Genomic DNA, 24,344 nt, shown 5'->3' with positions numbered 1-24,344 from the left:
CTAATGATCCTGTTAATGTAAAATGTAAAAAATAATTAAAAAAAAAAGAACAGACTATAACCTCCTCTCAGTGTTTCTGACTTGATGAAGACAAACTTCATGGGGATTATTTCAAAACATGAACTTAAAGAACCTGTGAAACTCTGCCCAGCCTTCCCAGCTAAGGTATGACTGAATGAAGAAAATAAAGACTGAGGGTGAGAGAATTATCTTTAGCAGGAACAAAGTGAGAAGCAAAATGAGAATGTTCAGCAATTTCATGGGCATGAACAGCCGTGGCTGACTGTCCTCAAAGGCCATTTAGTGCTTATCTTCTCTGTGGGCTGATGGATAGTATCTGAAGGGAGAGGTGATGTTATCTCCACAGCTTTAGATATGATATAAATATCATAAGACAAATGGCCGTCACAGTATATGAAACAAAAGCAGAAGTGAAAAACACCCAGAACCCTGTATAAAATCCTGTGCACGTGTCTCAGGAGGATGTTTCAAATGCACAGGCAGGTGATACAGGGCTGCAAAGTAAAGAGCTGTAGCAGAGAGCCCGAGCCTACAACGTGCTGAGCTCCTGGGGTGCCATGCTGAGGGCTTTGAGGTCCCTCAGCTTCATCAGCTGGTAGCATGGGGCCACCAGCCCGCTGGAGAGTGGGATTCAAAAGGCAAGTGAGCCCGACACAGTTACAGACCTCACCGCTTCCTGGTGGACAGTCACCACCTATATTACAGATCACACTAAACAAAAGCACAGCTGTCCCTGCGAGGCAAGGGGTCCGGTGTTTGTGTTCACACGCTGCCACTGCGGAGACTTGAAGAGCGAAGTGCACACCTTCCCCGGGGAGCCGCGATTACACAGCTGAGTTAAAAGGGACCCTCCCTAAGCTCATCCCAAGCAGCAATTAATCTCCTCCTAGACAGAAGGAGAATTTAAACATGAAGGGCTTCACTGCATGAAGGTAAACAATGTTCTTGTAGGCACTTGACCTTTGAGTCGCTTTTGTGTGTGGCTTGCTTGATTTTGCTGCCTGGCTGTCCCTGTGGCCGGACAGCTGGCCCCCTTCCCTCCACCGTCCTGCTGCCTCTGCTTCCTTCGCTTCGCTGGGCGCTGCTGGGTAAGCGGTGACACCCTGGCCTGGCTGCAGTTTCCTGCAAACTTCCACTGACCTGGAGAGCTAGACAGCCAGTCTGAGACCAAAGGGAAGGGGCCTTTCCCTCGCCGCCGAGCTGGTGCTGCAGCTGATTAAGTCCCTAACGTGCTACAGCTCATCTTTCTTCACATATAAGGAGCTTTGCAGCCCATGGGAAATTATCCTTTTTAATTATCCTATGGGAATTGATGGGTGTTTCTTTATGGGTAAGGCTCACAGGGCATATTACCTTCCCAACTCAGGAGAAACAGGCACAGTAAGCCACAGGGAAATACCCTATTGCCATAAACTGTTTCTTGGCTGAGAATTCTTCCCGGTGAAGTTCAGTGCCGGTAACTGCAGAGAGGACGACACCTGCATTCCCATGGCACAGCCCTCCAAATTGCAACAGCTGAGTGCAATTGATTTACACCATCTGGAATCAGAGATCTTCCCTGAGGCTAAGGTTATCATTTTTAAAGAAAAGTGACCCTGTCCCTTTTGTTTCAAGAAGTTCTGTCTCTGAGAGACTTTTTTACAAGGAGTTAACTGATTGCTGATTAACTTAAGGTGGTGAATGTGTTCGTAAAGCTGGCAGTGACACTCCCGATGTTCCGGCAGATCATTTTTCCGTGCCACAGTCAGCCTGAACTACTTAGGAGTTTCATGAAGAATTCAGTTTTTCGTCTGCACAAGCCATAACAACGGTATCAGCTGGCAGCTGATTAGTTCCATATTCAGTGTTTATTCTTTGTCATTTTGCTAAGATCCAAAGCTGAGCCACTTCATAGTTGCTTATCTGTTAAGTGAACAGTCCAGCTGCCTGGAAAGCGCTCTTGCTCAGAGCGTCTCCATCCTGGTGCAAGTGGGGTCAGCTTGCTCCTGCTGGCGTGGGGGTTTAGAGCAGCTGGAGCGAAGCACGGGCAGTCTGCGGGACCACAGAGATTGGCTCTGCGTGCTGTTTGGTGCTTTATATTTTTTTTTCTGCACAGAGTTTCACCAGGAGACAAAAAAGCCTCCCTAGCCTCACTGACATACCCTGGGTTATATAGTGAGGACCTGACCTTCACCTGCAACCACTTTTTCCTTTCATCCTAGGGTCACTTCCCAGTGATGACCAAAGAGTGGCCCTAACCTCATGTTTAAGCTCTCATGTCAAAACTGTAGTAGTTTAGTCCTGCAAGTAGTGGCCACATCAGTGTCTTCACTTTAGGAGTTGTTCCACTAACACACAGGGATCCCACGGTGGTGAAGGGTTCCAGTATGGCAACTGAAATGGGGAGGAAAGGAGGCCTTTGGCAGACGGAGAGCTCCTTAGGCTAAGGCTATAAACTAGGTAAAGCACAAATTGCAGCCATCTGCTTTCTGCACAGGACTCTAGGAAAACTCACTGTAGGAAAGAGAATGACCCATCAAATATTAAACCTTTTTTTTTTTTTTTTTTTTTTTTAAAGCAGAGTGAGAATAATGCCCATGAGACCTGACATCCACCAGTGATTAAAAATTATTGCTCAAGCCGTCCCTTCCCTTCCCAACCCAATGTTTGTAACCCAGACACTGCCTTTTGCTGTCGTTAATTCCACAGTGATTTTAAAACACTCTAGATGCAAATACTGATGGCAGAAGGCTGGATTTATATACTGTGGCCTTCAATTCAGGTTGTAGCTTATGATCTGGGGTAGTGTAATTCTAGCTACCGGCTAGACATACGGCAACTGACATACGGCAAGGTGCAGACTGTTATTAAATATCAACTAGGAATGAAATATATTTCTGTTACATACACTGTAAATTCATGATTCCCATTTAGGTGTTCTTCAGTAGTTTAGTACTCGCATGATCAGTACCTGTCCTATTTACAAATTTAAAAACTAGATAATTTTTAAGTCTGTCATGAATCTGAAAATTTAGTAGAGGTCAGTCTTGGAGGTAGGAAGAGATGATGGAGAATGGGGGTTGAATGATTATTTTTTTTCTCTGAACAGGAAATATTTCTCAGAAATATTAGTCTGTTTTGACAAAGATATTTCAATCATTGCTTAGTTCAATATTTTCTGACATTTTAGGATTATTTAACATTTCCTTAGCTGCCTCTTTTGAGTTATATTACTTTTTAAATAAACAGTACTATTCTGAAATTCCCTCTAAAAATAAGGGCACAAATATTTTTAAATTCAGTGTTCCCATCTTTTCAGTCAAAACAAATAGTCAAAATCTGATCCAAATTTGTGAATAGTTTGGTATTAAGAAGCTCCTTTTTTCACAGCAAATTTTCCCTTGGCTGATATTCTTGTCCTGTCCCCCTGTCATGTGGCACATTAGTGGTTCTCTCTTTTTCTCTGTAGGGCCAGAAATAGGCTTCCCCTGACACTTTTTTGCATTCCCAGTATTTGTTCCAAATATACAAGAATCTGTTTTCTCTGCTTTTTCCTATAGCAAATAATCCAAGGATGTTCTTTTAAAAATCCAGGGTCTTCTTTTCAGTAGAAATGCCTTTCATCATTTGCACAAGCTTTCAAATTGGTTATAAAAATACCATCACACTTGGTACCTCCAAGTATGGTTTAGCTGGAGAGCAAGACTCCAGAGGTATTAAGCAGCACAAATGCCCAGGGACAAACACTGAGCACATTTTCCTAATGTGACTCAATAGAAGAATTTAGCAGACCTGTTTGGGAAAGTGCCTAAGACACTGGATTGTGTATAAATATTTCCTATTTGTTTTAGGGACTGGAAAAAGCTACAAAGTTGTGGTCTGGAGATTAGGTTTCTCAGCTCAAGGCTTGATTAGAACCAGTGCCTGCCTAACCAGAAAGTTCAGAGGTCTATCTGAGACTTCCTAAATGGGGGGAGTCTAATTTTTTAATTCTAATTAATCTCTCTCACATAACGTTTCTTGCAATGCCCTTAATCCAAAGGACATGGTTTTTTATAGACCAGTGCAGTCAGAATAGATCAATGGCACGGAATAAAAGCTGACATGAAAAGGCACTACTAGAAATGATCGACATCCAGATTTCTGGTCTTCATCTTCTGTTTTAGTGCCTCGTGTTCAGTGCCACAGTGCAGGTCCTTGTCACAGCTCCCACATTAATGACACATCTCGTACTTGCACAGTGACCCAAGTGCCTTTGTAAAACGTCCCCATAACACGTGTGGCCTTTCTGAGACATGCGGGGAGCTCCAACCAACATTTGCTCTCGTGGTGATGAAGCACACAGTACATTTTGTCTGCTAGGAATCCTGTTTCCAGTTCTCAGAGCTAAAATTAAGCTATCAAAACTGCACGAGGCAACAGTCCCACTCTCCTGTCTGACTCCTCAGTCACTCTGCCTGTCACCCTTCATGTTTCTGTGAGTGAAACTGTTCTGGGTTGTGGTGCAAACCACGCTAATTCTGTATAGATTAATTCCAAGTGACAGCACTTACATATTTCCATGACGTTCCTTAAGCAAAGACTGTTGTCATTAGCCAAGAAATGAACATTAATATCCCCAGATGAATGACCTGTGTCCAGATGATTTACCAGTCACGGGGAAATAAAGACAAAGCAAGGGAGATGAACCAACTCTGAGTTTGCCTTTGTCAGCGGAGTTCTAGAGGAGCAAATCCAAATCTCACACTCCATGTTCAAACTGTCTGTGAGTCACCAATAAGCAGTTACATCACTTACATGTAGAACATTTGTTACCCAGAAAAATGCAACATAAATATGCACTTCACCTACTGTTTAATTACAGATCCTCCAGCATGGAATACACAGATCCCTGCTAGTGTCCAAAGAGTGAACATTTCTTTTAAATTCAAAACTGGTTCCCCACTGATTTGAAGCAAAGGACTGTTTGCCCTGCTGCGGCAGGTTTGCCCCGGCAGCCACAGGGGTCAGGCTGTGCCCCCGGTGCTGCCCCTGCGGGCACCTGCCCAGCTCAGCCCACCCAAAACAGCCCCTCTCTCCTCGCCCAGCTCCACCACCAGCCTCTCAGCTGTGGGGGGGCGGGAGGGCTCCCCAAAATCTAGGAGTAGCGCCATGGTCTTGATTTGGTAGCGTGTGGACTTGTTCATGTATTTGCACAGAAATGTGCCGTTCCGGGCAATTTTCAGATGAACAGAGGGGCTAGATCCACCCAGCAATAAGAAATGGATTGTTTTCTTTATAAAAAATCCCTTAATATTACATCAGAAATTTGAGAGGAAACACGACATGATATACAGGGGTAGTTCAGAAGGTATGTCCTTCGTCAAGAATGACGCTTTTCCTTATTATACAGCAACAGGGAACACTATAGGGGTTTCCTTTTTTCAAAGGTCACACTCAAAGGGTTGCAGTCAACAGCTCGATGTCCAAGTGGAAACCAATGACAAGTGGTGCTCCTCAGGGGTCAGCACTGGCACCAGTGCTATTTAACAGCTTTGTCGGCTACATGGACAGTGGGGTTGAGCGCACCCTCAGCAAGTTTGCCAACGACACCAAGCTGGCGGTGCAGTCAACGCGCTGGAGGGCAGGGATGGCATCCAGAGGGACCTTGACTCGCTGGAGGCGGGCCCATGTGAACCTCATGAAGTTCAACAAGGCCAAGTGCAAGGTCCTGCACATGGGTTGGGGCAATCCCAAGCACAAACACAGGCTGGGCGGAGAATGGACTGAGGAGATGGGCTTGGGGATGTTGGTGGATGAGAAGCTCAATGTGACCCAGCAATGTGCACTTGCAGCACAGAAAGCCAACCAGATCTGGGCTGCATCAAAAGCAGCGTGGCCAGCAGGGTGAGGAGGTGATTCTCCTCCTCTGCTCTGGGGCCCCCAACATCAGGAGAACATGGACCTGTCAGAGCGAGTCCAGAGGAGGCCATGAAGATGGTCAGAGGGCTGGAGCACCTCTCCCAGGAAGACAGGCTGAGGGAGCTGGGGTGCTTCAGCCTGGAGAGGAGAAGGCTCCAGGCAGACCATAGAGCAGCCTGCCAGTACCTGCTGGGGCTGCCAAGAAAGCTGGGGAGGGACTTTTTACAAGGGCCTGTAGTGGCAGGACAAGGGGCAACGGCTTTAAACTGAAAGAGGGTCAGTTTGGATTAGATACACGGCAGAAATTCTTCACCGTGGGGGTGGTGAGACACTGGCCCAGGCTGCCCAGAGCAGCTGTGGGTGCCCCATCCCTGGCAGTGCCCAAGGCCAGGCTGGACAGGGCTGGGAGCAGCCTGGGCTGGTGGTGGGTGTCCCTGCCCACTGCAGGGGGCTGGAACTAGACGGGCTTTCAGTCCCTCCCAACCCAAACCAGTCTGTGATTCTATGAACACATAAAGTGTTTGGACATTGCTGAAGGCCTCCTACTGATCCAGCGTGATGGATGTGTCAGTCCTGGAGGACATTACCTGCATTCATTACCAATTTAGCCCATTTGGGAGTAGTTAAACATCCTTTTGAAAACTGACTGTAATTTCCTCATAGCACATCCTTTTTTAAAGTACTGTCAGAATACTTCAGAGCGCATTTTTGCAACGTAGATTGTTCACAAACCTTTCATGTCATCCATTTCCCATGCTTTATGTGAAACCATTTCCAAAATATAGTAAGTGTGTGGAGGCAGGTCCCCAGCCAAGGATAAGGAGGCTGAAGTTATTGCACAGGGTGCACATCCTTCCCTGTCAACAGTATAATCCAAACCAAAAGTGGTTGACTGCCTACACTGGGAGGTGTAGTTGGTATTGCATTAGCTGAACGGTATTTTAAACTTTATACCATGAGAATATCAAGACAAAGAATGCTTTCTAGAGAGATATTGAAGGTTTTAGGATTTCACAAACATTATTTAATTTTCTGTTGACTATCACTGTATTCATACAAGGAAAAATCAGTAAATAACACTCTGAAGCTTTATTAACTTAAAATACCTCAGATTTTTAGTTATTTCTATATCCAGTCTGATTTCTATATCCAGTCTGGTTCCCAGTTGGGCATCCCCAGCTCCTGAAGAGTCTGACCAAGTTACTTTGCTGTTAGCTGGAACAGATTATTCCTGCCTAGCTTTGAATATCGTGGGTCTACATTCCCTTTTTGCAGTCTTTCTGCACTATTCTGGAGATTCTTATTTACAGAAAGCTGCTTTTTTGTTTCAGTAGATTTATCTTAACAGCTTTAAACCTATTGTATCACCTAACTGCTGTGGAGTTTGGGACTGCTGCAGTATAATATCACCTATGAAAGAAATTCAGAGGACTGGGGAAAGAACTAACTCCAGTGCCATGAAGACCTTTGGAGCCGATCCATTAACTTCATTTTTACAGATGGAGAATAGATAAGAAAAGGAATTTTTACAAGATTATACTGCAAACTGGTAAAATAGGGTTAGAAATGGGCTATTCCAGTTCTTGGTCATGGGCTATAATCCCTAGATGACACTGGCATTTGCAAATGAGCAAGATGTGACTGGATGTCTTGTTACACACTACAGGGAGCCTTCTGTGGGCAGTTAGCTGCTCAGACTCCAGTGCCCTTCTGGTCATTGAGCAGTAAAGGAGCACTTTTGCAAACCAATGTTCTTTTCCCTGCAGACTACAGAAGTCCATTTGTGGAGATTCACCCGGAACATCCTGAAATAATCTACATTTTAGATGCTAAGAAAACGGTTGTTGTCCCTTGCCGAGTTACCTTGCCAGATATCAAACCTAAGCTTAGCCAGGTAAGTGACTGTTTCAGAGAAACTCAATCAGTTCAGGGGTCTGGGCTGCCAATAAAATTGGTAAAAACACAAAATAAAATGTATGAAGCTAGGTAAGTTTCAGATAAAAATAGCAAAGACACTGAAAATCCAGCAGCACAGTCCTGCTCTTGCAGTGTATTCCTACTGAACTGTGTACAAGGCTGTTTGGGGATTAGCCTGAGTTTATCACATATTTTTCTCATCTTGTGGCTTGATGTTCCTCCATAAACTGGCAAAGACAGATGACAGGGCGCTGTTTTTCTTTAAAATTCTTTGTAAAACACCTGGCTGTTAGCTATCCTCATGAAATCTCATCTCTTTCATACCTTGAACCTTGTCAGAACAATTGCCCATTTTTGCTTGATTTCATAAATTTAAACCAAGTTTCAGCTTTGGGAATAAATGGCTACACTGTCCACCCCTTTGACAGAAGTTACATCTGAATGTCAAGGTTACAGAGTGGTCTGTGGAGGCCAAGGCCATTGTGTATAATAAAAATGGAAATTTAAGGTCTGGGGCTTCCTCAATTGATGGAGGTCTAGTCACTCATTTAAAGGGCTTTAGAATTGCTTTGTAGAGAAGCCTGTCATGGAGCGAGGAGCAGAACATAGGTCTCCTGGCTCTAATCCTGCCTTTTACCTAATAGGTTCTGTGCCTTTCCATTCCCCTGCCAGGCTGACTGCTGGAGCTGCCCTAATGGGACCAAGAGCTCAGCCCCTGCCCTGCCCCTTCTCTGCAGCCTGGTCTGGAGGGGCTGTGAGAGGTGGGGGTGTTCTGCTGGATACAGGGGGATAGTGCAGCGCAGGCAGACGGGCTGATGCTCTGCTGGTAGAGGGGACTGAAGACCTCTGCTCCTTTTAGCAGTTCGATGTCTTAGTTTTTAGGTGTCTCCTCCTCCCAGGAGGCAGCACATGAAGTCCTGGAGGTCTGAGGCAGTGCTCCGGCCCCTGCTGAGACCAATGGCAAATTTCCAGTAGACGTGCAGAGGGACAGCACCGGCCTTATTGCTTTAGCAGATCTCTATTTTAAAATGTTGTCAGTAGGGATTAAAAAGGGAGGGGGGGGGGGGGGGGGGGGCGCGGAATAAGGCTCCTCTCCTGCTCTAGCTTATCGCTTCCATAACACTGAATAAGTGTTATCACCTTCTCCTCCTTGGCTATAAAAATGAAACATCCCCATCTTATTTTAGACTGCTTCAACCAAATTCATTGCCAGAGTACTGCTGCTGACCGGCACAGTCAGCTGAGCTTGGAAACTCAACCATGCTGACCTCTTTATTTATTCCTTTATTTAGAGGCAGCCCTGCTCTCCCTGCTTGCCAGCTAAATTCTGTCCCGGTAATTTCTTCAAACACAAACAAAGTCCTTTACCTTGCTGCAAGCGGCTGCTGGAATAAAATCTCCACTGAAAGCTCCCTTTTGAATTGCAAAGAAAATTGTCCCCAGCAGATTTTTCCCCTTCGAGGGAGAGCAGCTGGGCCGCAGGGCAGGGATGTGGGTGCTGAGCACGGCTCCCCCAAGGAACCCTCCCGCGGTGGGCTGGACACACATGGCTACCGGGGGGACACGCTCTGGGAGCCACGCGTTGGCTTCGGGAGCCGCCAGCCCCAGGCTCCGACTGCGGAAAGTCACCGCTTGCTTTGCCCTGTCTGGGAATTTCGTGGTGCCGCGTGGAGCCAAGGTGGCGGCTTCCCGTGCGGGGAGGAAGCAGGGCAGGAGAGGGGTGGAGGTAAAGGTGGGGGAGGAGAGGTGCATAAGGCCATCGGACAAATTTAGAACATCCTCTTCTTCCAAATTTAATCTCCAGTAGACAACGAACATCAAAGGGAGGAAAGCCACTGTGATTTCCTTCAAGCAGCATTGACGCTTTTTGTTTGATTGTTTAAATATATATTTTTGAACGGTTTATGAAAATGTTTAATATGTGTATAGAGTTGAAAAGGGCCTCCTGTGCGGGGTTATTTTTTCTTTCCCCTTCCCCTAGCCATCAGGGAGCAGAGCTGCCAAATTGTGAAGTTCAGCTTTATCACATTTTATTATTCTTGTAGAAAATGTACTTTTTTCCACCGTAAATTAAGTTCCTTATGTTACCATTATACTTTAAAATCACTGCGCTCTCTGGCCTTTAAATATGTATGGGGAAAGGTACCTCTTGCTAATACTAAACAGATCCCAGCTAACTCAACATATCATCTTCGTTAGTAACAAACCCATGCTAAGACACACAATTCAAACTTTTAATTTTGCCTAACATGATTTTAATTCTGGGCAAAAAAGAAGCATTTTCAGTCTTGTCAGATCTGTTTAGTCAATGATCTGGTTCAGTGTGCATTTGCCACTTACAGCTTTGACCTTCATGGGTGTTAAGGCATGATTAAGCCTCAGGTCTCAGATCTCCTTCTGTAATTTTCCTGAATTTTCCTAATGGTTCTGAATAGAGATGCCACAGCTTGATTACATCAAAAGTATTTACACAAAATCCATGTTTCCTACTGCTGGCAGAAGAGAACTGCTGTTCCAAAAGAAAGCAACTGTTTTGCTGTGTCTCCTTCCCCACAGCAACATCACCAGTCGCTGCCCCACAGTCATAATTCTTCCTCTTTGGTCTGTGCTGAAAATGTAATAACAAGTGACCTAAACCAGTGCCAACCTGATCAATTGTGTATTCATATGAGAGGTATAAGCATCAGCTCTCAAAGCCTGAAGCTGAAATTTTGTTGGAACAGGAGTATTATTGAAACTGAATCCTATTTAAACTGCACTGCCATACAAGACTACTGTTTGTTTGCAGACAGAAAAATAAATTGCATCCTGCATAACAACAAGAGTAAGAGCAAAACTATTACATCACTGGGGAAATTCCCACCTGCAGTCCCTACTGCAGTTCTTGGTTAGCTCCAAAAGCTAAAAAGAAGTAGCTCTGAAAAGGAATAAATAACTTCCCTCACCTTTGAGAAGCCAGTGTGTGATAAGAAGGAGGGAGAAGCACTGTGCAAATAAAATTGCTAACACGTGGCAGCTGTAGGCACACGGAGGTTTCCCCAAACCCTTCATTTTTCAACCAAAATTGACCTTAACACTCCTACAGCGCATCCTTAGTCCTAAAGATAGTTCCTATATCCTGCTGGAAAAGTCAGACCTACAGCCTGTGCTTCCATCCACCTTCCTGCAGATAGGCTGAATTTCAGTGACCTGCTTTACAGACTCCGAAGCTATTTCTCTGCATTTCATTTCACATATTTCTATTCTACATTATAATCCAGGATTTTCAAAATGATTGGAAAGTAAATTGCTTTTTCTCTAGCAAATAGAAGATTTCTCCATGTGTTAATAGTGATAATAAACTAATTATTCCCACCAATAAAAGCTAACTTGCTTGACATTGGTGCTGTCCAAGGGTGTATGGAGGGTTCATTCTTATTAAATGAATTTTTGCTCTAGTTTATTTTCCACATTTGCCTTTCATATCCTCATTTCTTCCCCATAAGCAGAACTTACAGATACTTACAGATTTTTTCAAGAATCTCAGAACATTACAAGTATTTATGAATTTAGGACAAAAAATGCCTATGTTACTAAGTCCCCTTCTTTCTGCCACTATGATTCACCATCTTAAGTCATCCAGGCCGCTTCCATGCATAGTGGGAATCAATAGGCTGCTCTGAAAGTGTCTCATCCCTCTCTGTGTACAGAGAATCTGATGGCTAGCCACAGACCATAGCTTATAGATGGCTACACCAGGTGAGCTAGTGACATGAATATTCTGATTTTTACGGGTCTAACTTCACACGTTTTTAAAGTACTGTGAGATCCTAGGAAAGTATATGGTAGCTACATGTAGCGTTAGGAAAAGCAAATTTTGTTCTTAAACAGTTCCAAAAAGATAACCCTACAGAATTAATGTAAGATAGGCATAATTATTTCCAGCAAACAGATGAGAGAAATGGGACCTATAATGGGTAGCATGGCATCTTGCCTAAGATCTGAGAGGACCGGCACTCCTGAATCAAAAGCCCCAGTTATGATGTCCAAGTTTTGGATTTCAAAGACAGTCAGACCTTAGGGAGGGCTTTTCTATTTGCTTATGTTGATGTTGCTTAAGATATGTGTGGAATGAGACCACCAACCACTCTGAAAGGTCAAATATCTACCCTGCCTCTAAAGCAGAACAGCCTTGGCTGGTTGCCTCTATGGTCTGAGGGGAAAGGGAATGTCTCACAAGCCTCCTATCTGTCTGTTCTCTTTCAGTATCCTCATTCCGTAGAGATGAAACTCAAGAGGATAATGTGGGACCCCAGAAGAGGATTTATCATCCCCTCTCATGCTTCTGTTTACTCTGGAGTATTCACATGCACTGCGAATGTCAGTGGAAATGTGTTCACCTCCTATTACGTAGCCCAGAGACTGGGTGAGTGACGACTGTGGGCCAAGGAATGACCACAATGTTTCTATTTCATGGCTAAGCCCCTGGGTATTATTTCTTGGTTAGCCTCAATTATATTTGATATATCTAATTGGCATGTATCTGTAGCAAGTCCAAGCTGGAACACTAAAAGCAAATGCAGTCTTCCCCTTTTTTCCTATTCAATAGAACCTGGATTTGATCCACTCCTGGTTTTGAGAAATTACCAAGTGTTAAGGTGGTACAAAATATGAGTATTTTATTCAAACCCCACCAAGGCTTTGTTTGCTTGGATCAAGCTATATTTACATTAAAGCAACTGCTGGTTTAGGATAAACTAAACAGTAGCTTTCTTTTTGCTTCTGGTCACTAAACTCACAAGATCATGGTATAAAAATCTCATTAAACTGCTAATTCATATCTTTGGGTTTTTATATAGTTTGTCTTGGTGATTTACTGTACCCTTTCTCTTGTATTTACAGTTGAGCTTCAGATCAAAATTAAAATCTGAATTTGAAGCAACTAAACATTCAATTTTTGAGTGCCGGGCATTTACGTGAAGCCAATTAGAATTTATTTTTCTTTTGTTTTCAATGTATGGTCATATATTTTTGAAAGAGGAGAGTTTATTGTGACTTCATTCCCGTAAGATCATGGCATCCTTCTATAGAATTAGCACTGAACTTTAAACAACAGGCCTGTAAATTTGTACAGCAGCCAAATAAAAGTCCTGTAAATCCCTCTCTCTCCCTCTTTCTTCATTGTTGAAGCAATTATTTTTTACTAGGATCATGAATGCAAAGCTAAAACCCCCGTTAGGTCATCTCTTTGTAGCCCAAAGGACGCGGGGAATACCTTACTCGCTGAATGTACCGTGGTCAGACACATTTTGTATGGGGCACCGTAAACATGATGCGGGCTTATTTCTGAGCTGATGTGTTTAAGGCATCAATAAATATGTAAGACCAAGATTTGTGGATCTCATTCAGGAAAGAAAGGTAGCTGGTCATCAGAGGGGAGGAGAAATATGTTTCATGTTTTACAGAAATTAATCCTCTTGCAGATATACAAATCGTAGTCATAGAATCACTTAGGTTGGAAAAGTCCTTTGAGATCATCAAGTCCAACCTGTGGACTGCCAAGTCCACCACTAAACTGTGCCTCTAAGTTAGACATCTACATGTTTTTTGAACACTTCTGGGATGGTGATCCCACCACCTCCCTAGGCAGCCTGTGCCCATGCTTGAGCACCCTGCTGAGGCACTTAGAAGGATGAGTCACTTCTGAGAACTTTTTCTGAGAACAGCTGTGAACCTGCTGAGTGAGGGTTGGTGCCACCACAGCAAATGCAAGAAAAGTAATTTATAAATTACTGTGCCCATGGGATCAGTTAGTTTCATCAGCTGATATTCAGGCATTTATACAACTGCCCTAATGTTTCCATCTTGTGGGCATTTCCAACAATTTCCGCATAAATGACAGAAGAAGGTCAGGCGTTTTGGAGAGGAGCAGATGTTGGGGGGCAATCAGAGTGCGGATGCCATCTTAAACATGCTTGATGCAGAGAGCACTGTGTGGTTATACCTTTGCTTTTTTCATTTCAGAGAGCAGAATACAGAACCTGACTCTAAAAGCAACTCCCAAAAAACTGCTGGTTGGAGAAACTCTCTCTTTGGAATGCAAAGCTGAAACCTTCATCAACGGGCGCATTGAGTTCGTATGGACGTGCCCCCGTGGGACAGTGAGTTGATGAAAATTCTGCATTCTGCTTTCATGCAGTCTCCCCCTACCCAAAAGAAAGAACTGTCCACAGGCCTGAGTAAACCCTAACTACCACTTATTCTGAAATATATCCAACCATTTGTAAGCCTACAATCGATTGTATTTTCAGTCTGAATGAATCTAAAACTTGTCTGACCATCTTGAACCTGCAACTTAAACTGCAAATCTCAGGCTAAAAGCCAGGAGTGTGTTTCTTTTTGGGATGAATAGCTGTCTCATTTCTTCTGGCCTTGTTTCTCGATCCTGGCTCACAGTGGCAAGTCCCAAGGCAGCCATGGAGGTTGCATGTTGGCAATCTGCTCATCAATCTTGGCATTTATTAAGTAGGAAAAAGTGAAACAAAAGCCAATTGTATCTGCTGAAATCTCCACCAAAGAATGACATTTAAATTTTGAGTGTAGGTTCTTGAGTTTTCTGTGGAATGCAACACAAAAATGCCGGACTTGAAGTAGAAACATGTAGGAGACTGAGCATTTGCTTTGATGTACTAAAACCTTTCAGTTCTCCCAAGGAAAAACAGAGGGAAGAAGGGGTATTTTCCAAATTAGTTCATTTATCTGAGATACTACTCATGGTTCTATTTGATGCTCAGAATGAAGATAACTGCTTTTTTGTTGTTTTTAGTTCAGGAAAATATACATTTCAAAGAATCATCTAAGCCTCTTGGAAAAGTGTAAAATGTGATTCCTAAAAATTGATTCTCCTGTTTACTTAAAAAAAGAATGTCTGATTTTGTTTTGGTGAAGAAACTGAAGAAATTATAACAGAATTTATAGAAGCACAAGCAATATGCTATTACTGAATTTTGTTTTGTGAACCCCATACGATGGAAGAGAGTTGGCTTTCTGTGAACCCTCCTTAGACTTCTAACATTATAAACGTAAAATTTCCTGGCCAAATCTCTGGGTTCAAAAATCCCATCAGAAGCGGTAATGCTTTCTAAAATTCTCCAGGAATTTGCATTGGCACTTGGCTGTCATAATAGATTATATTTCTGTCATAATACTTTTCTTTTAGAAAGTAGGAGTTTTTTAAGACAGAAAAATACTGACTGTAACAAAAAAAAAAACAAACCCAAAACCAAAAACCACCATCAAAAAAACCAAAGCACAACTCTGACCCTACAGATGCCAATGGCAGGTTTGCACTGAGATCCCTGGGATCTGGTCCCTGAGAAGGGCTGATGTGTGATGAATCCATCCCCTTACCTACCTGCCTGCCCAGATTTCAGTAGAGAAGCGCCACAGGTCCACTCTTTCTCTCTCTCATTAGATTTGATAATGAAATCTCACACAAGAGCTCTTCCCGCTGATTTGTCTTTTATACTATTTATCTTAGCGATGGGGAGGTACGATCATTTTGATATGAATCACTGCTTGTCTTTACTGGCAGACTTTGAAAGGATGAACAAAATAATCCAGTTTATGCTGCTTTTTGACCACCTTTTTTCTGACTTCCAGCACCCTTATCCTAAAAGAACGATGGATCAGACAGACATAGTGTATAAAGTTGGCAGCAGCCTGACAATTGAAAATGTCACCATGCAAGACGGAGGCCTGTACGTATGCAAAACATTCAACATAACAAGGCTGGAGGCCAATGTCACCGTTACAGTGTATGGTGAGTTCTGCAGCTTAACCAGAACACCCAAGAACCAAGACTGTTCAGTTTAAAGGATAATGCCACATTATTAAATCTGTTGACATAGAAATGGCATTAGGAAGAATGCCAACTAGGTAAATCTCTAATGGATCTATGGGAGAGTCAGCACCCAGCACTATGTTTTCAAAGGAAAAGTTCAAGACTGAGACATGTCTGAGGACATGGATTAATGGGGAGCTGAACTGTTTTGAACAAGCTGGCATCAAGTGTGGTTGCTGCTGCTCTGGGAAATGTGGCCTGCTGGCAATAACATGGACAAGAGCCACCTCAGCCATTTCTACATGCTGCTCCAGGGGCCGTGCAGATGCATATTCTCTGCTTTAAATAAAAAGTCCTTCATTTGGAGAGAAACGGTCCTGGCTGTGGCTGAGCTTTGCAGGGGAACTGTGATTACAGCTTGTCATTCCGTTTGGTTGTCTGCAGCTTCTGCAGATCTGCATTGCAAAAAATCCAGGGTAGACACAACGCAATTCAAAGATGTGAGCGCTGTGCTGTGGCAGATCTGACATTACTTGTCTTCCTGTTCACTTCTCTTTCCAGACAAAGCTTTCATTACGATTTCCCATAAGAAAGGGCCTTATTACGAGATTACAGCGGGACACAAGTCACTGAAACTGGCTGCAAAGGTGGATGCCTTTCCTCGTCCAAGTGTCACCTGGTGAGTACAATCATCTTGAGCAAAATCAGGAATACGCAACCTTCTTTTGGGTTCCTGTCTAGAATAGATTTTCACTGTTCCTTACCACACAGGTAAAAGATGAGAGCTGGGAATGCTCACCGCTGGGGTCCCAGGTCAGCTAAGGAGATGCTCTGTGAAGCTGGTCAAGCCATACTTCTTTCCCATGCTATTCTTCTCTCCTAGTCATGCAGAAAAATGGGGGGTTCCTTTACCTGGGACACAGAACTGTTTGGAAGACTCAAGTAGAAACCTACTGGGGAAGGGCTGCCATTTTACCACCATTAGTGTGGTCAGTCTGCCAGGAGGCAGTGCGTAATAGAAAGCTGCAGGATGCATTCTCAACATAAGAAATTGTTCCTCTTCATAACTTTTAAATAATTTCCTCCAATCCTGTACCACCAGCAATGTCAGATCCTTGCAGACAATGCAGTGAACCCTGCTGAGCAAACTAAAGGCTCCATCAGAACTGTAATGGATCAGCTTATTAGGAGGGGCAACATGTCAGCAACTCCAGGGGACATTCATCTCCCTTTACCCTTTCACCATTTGTCCTCTCTTTTGCTACTTTTTCTATGCTTCATTCTGCAGGGGGTCTTTAACAACCCCATCCAACACCTTATACATCTTTAACTGTATGAAATCCCATACAACAGCTGATGTGGGTTTTCCTGTCCTAGCAGAGAAGGTGGCTTGGGTGAGTTAGCACCTGCACAGTACACTTGACAACAAAAGGTCTCGGTCAGGGATGGGTTTGCTACATTTTTTTAGCAGTGAAATAACATGAAACTCTCTAATACTCAGTCAAATCAGTGAAATCGGTGCTGCCAAGAGGTATGTTTAATTGTTGCTGTTATTTAGGAGATTGAAATGTTTTTGTGAGTTGAAGTGGGGACCATCCCCCTCTTCTCTGCCAAGGCTTTGTTCTTGGGGCTCAGCGTGGAGCTGTGTGGTAGCTGCCTGGGACCACCACAGCTGCCTTCCCTGTGTGTTCGGAGCTACAGCTGTTCATGTTGGAGGTCTCCCAGTCCAGTTGTTTAAACGACTGTAAAGAAGGTTTCCAGCATTCTCAGGCAGTAGGACTCATGCCTCAGCTTCTTCCACCAAGCCTAAAGCTCTGTGTGTGGCAAAGTCTGGCCTATTTCATAATCATAACCCAAATTTGCATATTGGATCAGCAGTGGAGTCTGCTCACGCAGACTATGCTATCCTACTCTTACTGAAGATTCAAGATTGTGAATTCTTCACTGACCTTCCTGTAAATTCTCTGGGTCACAGACTTAAGCTTTTTCAGAAACAGTAAAGGGTCATACATACATATTGAAAGACAATTCTGCTTAATTAATATCTTGGTTTAAAACTGATGTCAGAAATTTTGGCTCACCCACGACTTCCTGCACTTAGTATCGCATATCCAGCATAATTTGGGGGCACCTAGAGTCCATTCCTGATCATAGCTGAGCATGCAAGAGGCATGGTTCATTCCATTCCATTAAAATATCTTTTCTCCGTTTGCTGGGTGAAGCCATCCCATAGCGCTGCAGATGCTCAGTTTTAGTATGGGAGGATAAAAGGAATAGTTGTCCAATTCAAGCAGTGATTATAGATCTGCGTTTCCTTTGCTGTTTCTGAAGAACGACTCCTTATCCACCCTAATTTGGGTAACAGGCTTTCTGAGGGCTAACACGTGTGTATGCACATGCTGAGCCTTCACGGGACTTTCAAAACAGGTACAAAGATGGCAAACTGATCAAGGATAACCACACCTGCTATGAGCCGGATCCAATGAAGTACAGACTAGGCATAAGAGATGTGAGACCAAAGCATGCTGGAAACTACACCATCGTCTTGAGCAACGCGAAATACGGCCTCTATAAGAACCTCACCATGCAGCTGGTAGTGAGAGGTAAGGACTTGGTGTTGATAAAGTTCTCATTTTTTGTGCAATCCTTTACCAGTCAGCAGGAATGGGTGACATTTCCCTGCGTTTAGCTGATATGAGCCGATACAACATTGTGCATAGATTATCACCTTACTTAGGAACCACTGAAGATCCATCTCATTTCACCACTTGTTAAATCAAAGCAACAGAAGGAGCTGCTATGAGGAGCTGGTCTGAAACAAGGTCACTGAAGTCACTTTCCAGGGAGGTATGGCACCTCAGAAATACCTGCAGCACCTCTGTGTCGGGACAGTGTCTCCACAGAGGGAGGCAGAGATGGCCTGAAAGTGAACAAACTTAGCAGGACTTTAATTTTAATAGGAGTTTGGGAGGGTATGTAGCAGTGAAGTTGTAGATCATGGGGCAGTTTCCCAAGAGAAGTCATGGAAGTTTGATCCCTTGAGGTTAAAAACTAGCTTGGGTAAAGCACTGGAGGACATCTGCTGGGACAGGAAAAGTCTCAATAGGGCTGACAGAAGGAACTAGAAGAGCTACCCTGTCTTTTATGTCTCTCCATCATCCTGCTACGGAAATACTTTGTAAGTCTGTATTTTATATATTGCCATTTATCTGCTGGGAGCACTTGAGAGCCAGGTTCTTTTTCAGGGTAATCTGGAGAAAATTGAAGTAAACTGTGGTGTGCACTGAAGCAGGTTCACTTGACATAGAGGGAAAATAGATACTGGAATCACATTTATTAATCTCCCTTGCTGGAATAACGGAAGACAGAGCCACATTGTCTCTTTATACATCCGCTGCCTCTTTTAATCCATTGAATTTGGCAACAGAGGTTGAATCACGAGGCCGAGCAGGAGTTCAGCAAAAGTTAGCTCTGCTTCTCTTTGTATTTCCCGAGGTCCACTCAGGCAGTGAGAGAGAGAAAGTTATTGATAGGCTTGCTCTCTTTTCTGTGCTGAATTCTTTTCTGCTTACCCTCTTCACATGAAAAAATATTCTCAGTTGTCCTGTTTTGTATACTAATGTGCTGTTGCACCACGTAACTTCCAGCATTTGTGTTTTTCTCATTTCACCTCTCACATTTCAGAAAGGAATAATGCCTAACAAATGGAGAACTTGTCCCTATTTGGCCTATTAAAAATGCTAAATAAGACATGGTAGCTTAAAGCACCTTGAACATTACATAACCTAATGTGTGATTTAGGAGTGGAGAGAGCTAAGAACATGCTTATGGTCAGGTACTGCAGCTCAGCTGATGAGGAGAAATGTGTTAAACTGCAGTAATTTGTTCACTTGAGACTGTTTATCCATACAATGGTTTTTCTGTCTTGTTAAAAGAACGGAAATATTCAAAGGAAGAGAAAATTAAGAACGATAATAAACTATCTTGTCAAGGTAAATATTGGTGTTTGCATGCAAAAGAGAATGTTTACTTGAAGAGCAGCCGTTCCCCAAATAGGCATATAAAAAACAAACAGACCTTGTTTGTATCAGCAAGATGCTATTTCAGGATTAAACCGTCCCATGCTCTTGACTACAGTACAAGCCTTTCATCTTTATTGTATGTTCAAGTGTGTGGTATTCTGTCTCACACACAGTGCATGCCTAGCATGGTGCTCATTGTTAGCCATTTGGAGACATCAGCCCAACAAAGACTTCAATCAGGAATAATTATTTAATTGCAAAACCACCATTTCTCAAGAGTCTGCAAAGTCCAGCGGCTGCAGGAATGTTACTGACTGGAGGTGGTGCATGGTGAACCGCAGGAAAATTGAACAGCAAGCGTTTCTTTTCTGGTAAAAGCAAGTCACCCCAGAAATGACAGCAAGCAAAGGAAAACACCTTTCAAAGAGCACCAATGTTTGTGAGCTAATGGCTGCAGAGAATGAGGGTATTTTTGCCTTGATTGTAGACAGGACTGAACAAAACACCTAGGAAATCTTTCTTGCTTTTGCCAGGCTCTTCTCTGCAGCACTGACCCGATGCGCTGTATGTGAAGCACTCAGCCCAAGGAAAGGGTCATTTTGCTGAGATGCATGTGGGTAGAGACCAAAAAAGGCAAATTTTGCTCCTGAGGCTTATCCGGCGGCAGCAAATTGCCTTTTTTCTTGTGCTTTCAGTTAAAGGGACTGCTTTTTCAGATCTGGGCATCATTTGCTTTACTTTCAGAAAAAAATCTGAAGCTCCAAACTGAATGCAGATTTGAATTTTTCCCTTAACTCCTCAACAAATAACCTGACACTTTCTTTCCAGTCATCATGACTGATATCCTGGTATCACACCTGAATAGATAAATTGCTTGGAGTTTCAGCAAACACTTAGACATGGAGAAGGAGACCAAAACATTTTCTAGCTGTTTTATGCAGGGATTACCATGCCCACCACTGAAACACAACCACCTCTGAGCTGGGAGGTATGATTAATGTCTCTGCTTAGAACCACAGGCAGTCTGCAATTACTGAAGCTGGAATCTGAACACTGGGATTAGCAGACTTGATGGAAAAATCCTCTTGGGCTTGCAAGTGAACACAGTGGCAGGAGCATCAGTTTTGCATCATGTCTGAAAGCGGAGCCTGCAGCAATTCAGCACCTGATAAGACTCGTGCTGAGTACATAACCATGTACTAGCTCCCTATTACCGAGCAGTAACATTTCTTTTTGAGTAACAGCATTGCTTCCCAAAAGCCAGGGCCAGTCTTTCAAATATCAGAGCTGCATCTGTGAAAGTGAGTTCTGATCTATACTATTAAAGATGGAAAATTATTTAAATAGACTTTTGAATGAGAAGATAAATGGCATTTGAAAATGCTGCAAGGGGACACTGCGTTGAAGAAATTACAAGTAAGCACACAGCCCCCTCTCCTGTGAGTCTCTTCAAAACAATACATCATTAATGCTCCTGAGCATCACCGTACAACCAGCAGGCAGCATGCTGTGAAAAACCCATCGACTGCAAATTTGAACTAGGTGTAGAGGAAGTTTAAAGTTAATGGTGTTGTGAATTGTTGTTCACAAACAAAGTATAAACAGCAGCAGGACTCATTCATCAAACTGCACTATATTAATTTTTGCAGCGTGTTTTATTCATTAGTAATGGCAGCAGAAGAGAATCCTTTAAGCAGGATGAGAACAAGATAAGAAGTCATCTGCTTGAGCCCTGCAGGACAGGAGCTGATACGAAGTGTATGTCCTGCCCTGCTAGAAGACCAGCACTGCTGCAGCCTTTCCTTGGAGTCACCCCCTGTGCAATTAATTGGTAGCAATCACAGTAGCTCTGACATAAAACATATGCTGCATGTGCAAAGTATTTCAGTCCGTAGAAATGAGCAAAATATTAGGAACTGTTTCCCCCCAAAGTCTGATATGGCCGTAACACTGGTGAGTATCTGCAGCGTGCAGAGGTAGCAACTGTCTCAGCTTCACAGAGGCAAGGAGCAAAACTGGCAAACAACTCCCAGAGCTGCAGGGTGGGAACTGATAGCAATGCCGGCCCGAGGCGAGGACCTGGTGACAATATGCAGGAAGGAGCATGCTGCCTGGCCTGGAGGAGAATCATGCTGCTATTCAAAAAATGTTTCTTTAAGCAGTGGCTTAGCTGTGCCTCTGGTCCCCCGTGCTCCCACTGCAGCTGGAATTTAATCTTGCAGGAGCACATATCTCCCTTGTGTAGTCACCTTGGCTCATTGTAGGACTCAAGTCCCCAGGAGGTAGCTGATTGCATTTTCAAAACACTCCTTCTTTACATATTTACACATCAAACACTGTCCAAGAAGCGGCGGGTTGCTGTGTTTTTGTTTTGTTTGATTAAATTCTTATTGAGAAAAGCTTCAAGAAAATAATGTCCTGAAGAATTTGGAGGGGAGGGAGCAAGGAGAAGGAACAATCCTAGCAAACAGCTGGTGGCTGCACATCTGAGCCAGCCAAGAAGGAGAAATGTGGGAGAAAAGTTATTCTGGGCTGGAGTGCAAAGCAGTTTCAGAACAAAACATAAACACAAAACCTCAAATCTATTTATGGGCAAACAGGCTGGATTTCATTCTCACCCTTGTACAAGTCATCTGCATGTATCAGGGTTCTTGCTGAGCCCTTATGGAGCAGTCAGCATGCTCTGACCACTACATTGTGAGTGAAAATTGTATTGAAGCATAAGTTAATTCAAAACTGGCATGAATAACCTCCTTCACCACTTTGCCTTTCTTCTTTGTCCCAAAGTTTCTCTCCTGTGCTCCCTCAAGGCTCTTCCAGCAAATATTGCTTTGGGTTCCAGCTGCTCTAGTCAATTGAAATTACATTCCCTCGTACAGTCCTTGATCCCCCAAGCTCTTGCGTTGTATCTATAAGAAATGCAGGATTAAGTGCTAGAAATAGCCTCTACCATAAGCAGCAGTAATTCACAGGCTCCTTATGAATTCCCTGTCTCCTGGGCAAGGATTGGAATAAAAGGGGTGCATGGAGAATTCACGTGTGCATTGCCATGTGCTCCTTGTTATGTCAGCAAGGTGACTGGCTGTATCTCGATTTGTTACTAGGAAGAGTTAGCTCCAGAGCACTTAACAATACATGTGTTGCCCTACTCTATAGTCAGGCCAGCTCTTCATATTTGGTTTAAAATCAAAGGCAAAGGGAGTTCTGTGCCTGACCTACTTTGGCTTGCAAGGGATGAGTTGACATCAAAGGAGTCCCCAGTGAGCTCCATAAAAGTTAATAAATATGTGGTGATCCATGTGAACAATACCCCATCACCTCAACCAGACCCAGAAATAGTCTGAAGAGGGAAATGAGCCTTCAGGATGAGGTTAATACATGTGGGCTATGCCAGTTCAGAGAAAAAGAGCTCTTAGAGTGACGGATCCCAGTTAAAGCCATGTGAAGACAGAGGGGGAGACTCTCGCAGTCTTTTGTGCATGGAAGGGCCACTGAAATCTCCGAGTTGGACACAGCTGCATTGTGAGAAACAGCAATTTCTTTGGATTGTTAGCTCAACCCAACTGATGTTTTGGTTAAAGGACTGAGCCAGATACATGAAGCAGGGCTACATAAAACAATCTACCTTCACCTTTTCTGCATGCTTCAGTATCCTGCCAGGACTGCTTTTCCTTTGTGTATCAGATCCATCTCCTGCGTAGCTCCTTGGAGGATGACCCATTCAGGAAAAGTCAGAATAGAAAATCTAATTTTCCACCTCTTGGGCCAGCCAAGCAAACCAGAAACACCAAAATAAAACACAGCTTGTCTCCATCCAGCCCCTGTTCCAATGTGTTCCTCCCCAGGCCTGTTGCTTCGTTTTCCTCCTGGGTGCTGGCAGCAACAGCTGTGGCCAGTGTGTTGGGTGGGCAGGACACACAGCTGGGAAGAGCAAGGGCGAAGAGATACAGCACTCCAGTCTACCCTTCAGGTCTCATTTATCAGACACAGGCAGAAGAGAAACAACTGCTTTTTCTGGGAGATATATGAAAGAAAAGGAAAAATGTGGTGGCACAAACAGACTGCAATGGGTCTTTCCGGCACACTAATTATTAGCAAATTATGAAGAATTTTCTCACTGACATTATGCAAACCCTACACTCTTGCAGCTCTGCAGTCCAGCTTCTACTCAGCCTCTCTGCACTCCCAGGAGAGCCCCTAATGAAAAAGTCAGATGAGCTATTTTCATTTTGTTGGAAGTAGCCAAAGCAATTTTAGGAAGAGGAAGGTGGGGGCCTGCTGGAGTTTGCCAGAAAAATCTGAAGCATTCAACTCACGTCTTTGCAGCAGCAATCTCTCTCTGACAGCCCTTAAAAACCAGAGCGGTGGGGGGAAGTCAGAAAGTGGCAGCATGTGGTTTCCATGCTGTCTCTCAGCCAAGCCTGCAGGTATATTAACTGTTGTTTTTCTCTTTTGAAAAGCAGGCAAAGGGGGCAGCAACAAAAATCCAAGAAAATTGCCTGCTCTGCTAAAAATTAAGCAGTTCATCATTACATGTTTGCTTTTGAACTCTGTTTTGCTACAAAAGAATAAGATGGGGAGAGACAGACAAGAGAAAACCCTTTTGTTTTCCCAAAGTTTGGCTGCATCGGGGTTGAATGACAGATCTGGGAAAAGTGGTATAAGACGGGAAAAGACAGCTT

The 24,344-nt window shown here is 43.6% G+C and overlaps 1 protein-coding gene across 2 annotated transcripts in view; it reads left to right on the top strand.

Annotated features, from left to right (window-relative positions):
* Positions 1 to 24,344, top strand: part of LOC308054021 (vascular endothelial growth factor receptor kdr-like) — a 141,352-nt gene that overhangs the window by 47,900 nt on the left and 69,108 nt on the right. For both annotated transcript variants that reach the window (XM_080366144.1, XM_080366143.1), the window contains exons 4-9: positions 7,668 to 7,795; positions 12,064 to 12,223; positions 13,822 to 13,958; positions 15,460 to 15,619; positions 16,202 to 16,319; positions 18,068 to 18,243. In XM_080366144.1, coding sequence (XP_080222270.1) covers positions 7,668 to 7,795; positions 12,064 to 12,223; positions 13,822 to 13,958; positions 15,460 to 15,619; positions 16,202 to 16,319; positions 18,068 to 18,243 — 879 coding nt within the window. The remainder of the gene's footprint in view (positions 1 to 7,667; positions 7,796 to 12,063; positions 12,224 to 13,821; positions 13,959 to 15,459; positions 15,620 to 16,201; positions 16,320 to 18,067; positions 18,244 to 24,344) is intronic.

Source organism: Falco punctatus, assembly GCF_963210335.1.
Source record: "Falco punctatus genome assembly, chromosome: 15".
NCBI lineage: Eukaryota > Metazoa > Chordata > Aves > Falconiformes > Falconidae > Falco > Falco punctatus.
Note: the sequence above shows the minus strand (reverse complement) of the source record. Positions and strands in the feature narration are given on the sequence as shown.